This window comes from Sinocyclocheilus anshuiensis, unplaced genomic scaffold (genome assembly GCF_001515605.1).
Source record: "Sinocyclocheilus anshuiensis isolate Anshui unplaced genomic scaffold, SAMN03320099.WGS_v1.1 scaffold513, whole genome shotgun sequence".
NCBI lineage: Eukaryota > Metazoa > Chordata > Actinopteri > Cypriniformes > Cyprinidae > Sinocyclocheilus > Sinocyclocheilus anshuiensis.
The window spans coordinates 555,021-560,819 of record NW_015537972.1 but is presented as its reverse complement, the minus strand read 5'-3'; the positions used below and the strand labels follow the sequence as shown (position 1 = coordinate 560,819).

Genomic DNA, 5,799 nt, shown 5'->3' with positions numbered 1-5,799 from the left:
AATCTGGTCAACGTCAGTGAGCCAGTAAAAGTGCAGCATGCTTGACATGCACAAATCAAATGCTGGTGATTGGCTGGGGCGAGGCATCAGGGAAAATCAATAGTTTACGCCCACTCGCTCAGAGACGCGTCTCTCACACGTGAGGCTGTAGTGTAGCGTCCCAACCCCCATAGATTTAAAAGATGTTTAAAAGATCAAAAGTGTGGCTACATTTCGTCAAGCTCGACGACAATAGCGTGCGATGCAATATTTGCAATAAGATAATTGCTGCCAAGACGGGCAACACATCAAATATGATGAAGCACTTGATCGTGCACGGAATAAACAGAAAGTTGCTCCGTATTCGACTGCAAGAGGACCGAGCCGGTGCAGTCATCCTCTCAGCATTTTCCTGCCACAGAGCCTCCTTCAACATGCCCGCCACAAGAGTCTTCCTCCAAAACTACTGATGAAGATAGCATCGCTATGACTGAAGCTCCGACAGGTAAACAAACATACAAAATCGGCTAACTTGTAGTGCTACTTACTTGTGTACGTTACTATTTAAGTGAAGTTAACGTTTGTGCGCGGTGACTTAGTCCTCTTTTTTGGGACCTAAGCTATGTAACGATAGATACTGTTTCGATGGCTATAGATACCTAACTAAATCGATGCTAAAAATGCTTTAAGGTAAACAGTAACTGATCAAGTTTAACTCACATTAAACTAGTTATCTTGTTTAAATGTCCTTATGCTTGGCTGCATTAACAGGTTAGCTTTCATGTTTTTTCCCCTCTTCATATTAATGTTATAGCCTCTGCTCCTGCTGACACTGGAATTAGGAGACCATCAAGTGTTAATCCATTTACACTGGCAGAAAAAGGAAAATTTAATAAAGAAAGTAAAGATAAATGCCACAGGGCCGTCACAAAGTTTATTGTTAAAGGGTTGCTGCCTTTTTCTACAGTGGAGGCTCCATGGTGGAGGTAAGTAAGCTGTAAGTGGTGTTGTAACTTTACCATTAAAGTTGTTGGCCAGGTTTGTAGGTAGTCTCTTAACCTAGATGTAGGAGTTATTCTTGATGAATTCAATATAAAGGACAGAGTAGTTGCTGTGACAGTGGATAATGCAGCAAACATGGATGTAGCAGTAAAAAAAGATGAGTATTAAAAAAATTTGCTGCTTTGCTCACACTCTCAACATTGCTGCTCAGAAGCTTTACACTATATCCTCAGTCTCACAATGGGCAGGAAGGATCAGAGCAATGGTGGTGTGGCTGAAAAGGTCCAGCCTGGCTAAACCTGTCCTTAAAGAGAAGCAACGTCTTCTCGATGACAGCTCAACTGACGAAGACGGTGCATCTGCAGCAGCAACACTGGTAAGAAAATATAAAGACATCCTATTTAACTTTCAGAAGAAAATTAACTTGTTTGCATTTACCTCTATAGTGTTTTATATTTTTCTTTATTTCTTTACTTATTTGTTCATAGAAGAAGCAAAAGCTCTCTGCCCTTGAGGAGCTGTTTGCTGTGGAGGACATGGCAATTGAAGCAAGAACACAGACCACTGTCAGCAGCCTTACAGAGAAGATTCAGAGATAAATCAGTACAGACCGCTTCCATCCACACTGTCCACAGTGAGTCCAGTAACCTGGTGGTGGGACATGAAGGACACTCTGCCAATGCTTTCAGATTTGGCAACAAGGTATCTCTGTGTGCAAGCATCATCCACACCCTCAGAGCGTACATTTTCTACGGCTGGGGACATTGTCAGTCAGGAGCGGGCTTGTCTGACTCCTGGAAAAAGCAGACATGCTAATTTTTCTGAAGAAGAACTGCTGAGTGATTCAAAGATCTTAAGCAGCAGTGAGCCTCACATATACTGACTTAAAACTGCTTGAACTTTATTAAAACTGTGATTAAAACTATTTGCACTGATATATTGTGTTGATTACATTTTGTTCCTTTGGGCTTATTTGTTTCTTTGTGTAGTGACTCAGTAGATAACCACTGACTATTTGAGCTTTATTAAAACTATTTGCACTGATTTATTGTGTTGGTTACATTTTGTTCCTTTTGTGCAGTGGCCCAGGAGATGAGTCTTTGAGTTTGTATAAACATCAACAAGCTGAAAAATAAAACCAAAGTTTTTTGGGTTTTTTTAGATAATGTAATCTTGTTAAACTTGGTTTCATAAAATAGGTATCGAAAAAAGTATCGTTCAGGAACCGGTATCGAATTCAAGGTATCAGTATTGGTATCGTATCGAAAATTTTGAAACGATACCCAGCCCTAAAAATGGGGGCAAAAACAAAAGTGTTGCGTTTATAATTTTGTTCAGTGTTCAGACAAAGATGACTGAGGGAGAGATTCTGTGCAGAAGGCCTTAAACTTTTCCCTTGGCTCTAGGGCCCAGCGCCTTTGGGACGTCACTCAGGGCTGCCCCAGGGGCCACCGTGCCGAGTTTCGGGCCCCTGGGACCTTCCTGAATAAATCCCACTTGCCACTTATTCGAATGGGTTTGGCCATGAATTCAGCTCATGAAAAATGGGGGCAAAAACAAAAGTGTTACGTTTATAATTTTGTTCAGTGTAGCTGAAGAATTCGAAAAAAAAAAATCTGCATTTTTTTTTTCTTCCTTTTTTGCACAGTAGTTAATTAAATTCAACTGGCTAAATATTGTACAGTTGTTGTAAACATCACATTTTGTATATGTATTAAATATATTAAGTATCACAATTACAAATTATGGAGTCTTGTATTAACTATTAATGAGATTTATTCACCTCTTTAATTCTTGTGAAGTTTAAAGGATTATATATACACACATTTTATATATAGGCTATACTTTCACACACATACAACAATAACAAAACTTTTCTTGTGTGCATTTCTCAGTCACAGACAGCTGTAGCCTGTGACCGCCTCTTTCTGGATGTATTACCCAGATATATTGGATGTATTAGCTTTTGACAAATATCGTTTTTTTGTTTTATTTTCTTCTTAAAGGGGTCATATGATGCGATTTCAAGTTTTCCTTTCTCGATGGTAAAACTAATGACATTATTTACTGTCTTTACATTTATTTTGAAAGATGAAGCTCGCGATTATGGTAAGGGGCGTTACATTTCCGACGAGTGCTTGCGGTGTTCGGCCAATCACAATGCACTGGGTCAGCTGGCCAATCAGAGCAGACTGCTCTTGTCGGAAGGAGGGACTTTGTAGAAAACGAAGGTTTTGAGAGAGGCGGGGCATAGAGGCCCTACAATAATGTACAGGATTTGAAAAATAATGTGTTTTTTGAACATTAAAGCATGTCAACATATTCTGTTACACCAAATACACAAAATAATGATCTTTAAAAAAGCATCATATGACCCCTTTAACGCCATTCCAGCATCTATGGCTATATTCATAGATAAATATCCATATGGCTATATTCACTCAGTCTGTTATATTGACAAATATCGTCACAACATAAGGACACAAATGTGAAAGCCTTCATCTAACAAGCAGCTACTGAACATATCCACCGTTACTGATCAAGAACAAAAGTTCTTTTTTTTTTTGGTTTTCTAAGGAAGCAATTTCGAGAAGCCTACTAGATTATTTAAAGGCACCTTTCCAAATTATTTCATATATAATGCATTCAAATTGCCAATACAAATCCTTTTTTGTCAACCCAACATCATATACAACGGTAACAACTTAAAGGGATAGTTCACCCAAAAATTATGTTTATCTGCTTACCCCCAGGGCATCCAAGATGTAGGTGACTTTGTTTCTTCAGTAGAACACATTTGATGATTTTTAACTCCAGCCGTTGCAGTCTATCAGTCGTATAATGCATGGCAATGGTAACAAAATCTATGAGAGTAAAAAAAACATGCACAGACAAATCCAAATTAAACCCTGCGGCTCGTGACGACACATTAATGTCCTAAGACACGAAACGATCGGTTTGTGCCAGAAACCGAACAGTATTTATATAATTTTTTACCTCTAATACACCACTATGTCCAACTGTCTTTGGGCGCGCGCACGGCATCAAAAAGTTTAATTTTTGGGTGAACCGAAGAGCGTGAGGTGTGTACGCGCTCTGGCGTAGTTCACGTTAATGGGTGTGTTGATATCCAGCCGAAGAGCAATCAACCATAACTTCAGGCGAGCATTCCGACGCGTGCTTGTGGTGTTCGGCCAATCACAATGCACTGGGTCAGCTGGCCAATCAGAGCAGACTGCGCTTGTTAAAGGAGGGGGCTTTGTTGAAAACGACGTGTTTGAGAGAGGCGGGGGATAGAGGACCTACAATAATGTACAGTATTTGAAAAATAATGTGTTTTTTGAAGATTAAAGCACGTCAACATATTCTGTTACACCAAATACACAAAATAATGATCTTTAAAAAAGCATCATATGACCCCTTTAAGTGTGTGTACATTGAGGTCATGCATTACATAAATTCGTCCACTAGGTGGCGTGTTTCTCAAACTAATTAATACGTTAGGTAAAGTTACGGCTGGTTCAAATTCTGGGAAAACACTAGGTGCCCTCTGCTGAGGCTAATTTTATAACAAGAGGCAACAGACTATACCTTAAAGTAAATGTTATTTTCTGAGAAATGCTTACAAACTTTATTACACTTAAAAGAGGGCCTAAGTGTTTACATAAACTCACTAGGCTATATGCGCGAGTCGGTGTCGACGCAGTGAACTCCACGCTTGTGCTTCATTGTCTCTGTTCATCCCTATAGTGAGAAAGAGTCCCGTCCCTTCAATTCAGTGGGCGTGGTGTATGTGTGTATGAGTGGGAAAACAAACAGCAGACAACCAACAGTACTTCCTACATCTGCGTACAACTGGAGCGTTTCTTCCCCTCACTTCGCGTCACGCGTCTCTCCTGCGCGTAGTGTTTACACTGAGTCCTGCTGAGCTCAGAGGACGCGTCCCATCATCACTAAATGACGCGCCGCAGCGCTGCAGTTTTACATCCACACCACAGCTCCACACGCGTTCAACATAGATGGACCCGCATCATCTGAGGACTTCAGAGTTATATTACTGTCGTGATTGTGTTTTTCTTTTTGTAAAATGAGCGGAGGGGAAATCATCTGTCAGGGATGGTTGAGAAAGTCGCCACCAGAGAAGAAGCTGCGGAGATATGTAAGTGTTTCAAACGCTATGTTCTTCTGTGTTAGGATATTGTGCTTTATGTACAGTAACAGTGATGCAGAAAGCTGTGCATAACTTTTATTAACCAACTATCTGATAGGAATCTATTCACCCTTATAATGAAAATTAAAATGCAGGTGAATATTAGTTTATAATTCAACATAAGATGCTTTGCCGGTCATAGCTGGCAATGCGTGCATGTGTTTAGATAACAAGTGCCCAAAACCCCTCTAAAACCAGAAAACAGACCAGACCAGCTAAGGCCAGCAAAACAGCTTAGTTTTTTTTTTTTAAAGATAATCCTGATATTTAGAGAGCAGGGTGCCTGAAGACCGCTATATTTTTATAAATAGTGTGCATAAAGATGAGCTTTACATTAACTTGATGACGGCAACTGAGATGTACACTAAAATTAAACAAGGTGCATCTGACTGATATTGTTTTTAATGCAGATCATTATGTCAATATCTACACAGCAGGGCACTATATATATATATATATATATATATATATATAATGCTGATTTATACATTACACAAATTAAAAGTGCAGTTTGTATATTTTTGCTAATGGTACACGTTTTACACATAAAGAAATTAACAGCATTTTTGAGAAATTGATCAGTCTTTAAAAAAAAAAAAAAAAGGTTT

The 5,799-nt window shown here is 39.3% G+C and overlaps 1 protein-coding gene across 1 annotated transcript in view; it reads left to right on the top strand.

Moving 5' to 3' along the window:
- The first annotated feature begins 4,818 nt into the window (after nt 1-4,818).
- Nucleotides 4,819-5,799, top strand: part of gab2 (GRB2-associated binding protein 2) — a 79,566-nt gene continuing 78,585 nt past the window's right edge. Inside the window, exon 1 of the mRNA XM_016463238.1 lies at nt 4,819-5,140. Within this exon, the coding sequence (XP_016318724.1) occupies nt 5,069-5,140 (72 nt within the window). The 5' untranslated portion in view covers nt 4,819-5,068. The remainder of the gene's footprint in view (nt 5,141-5,799) is intronic.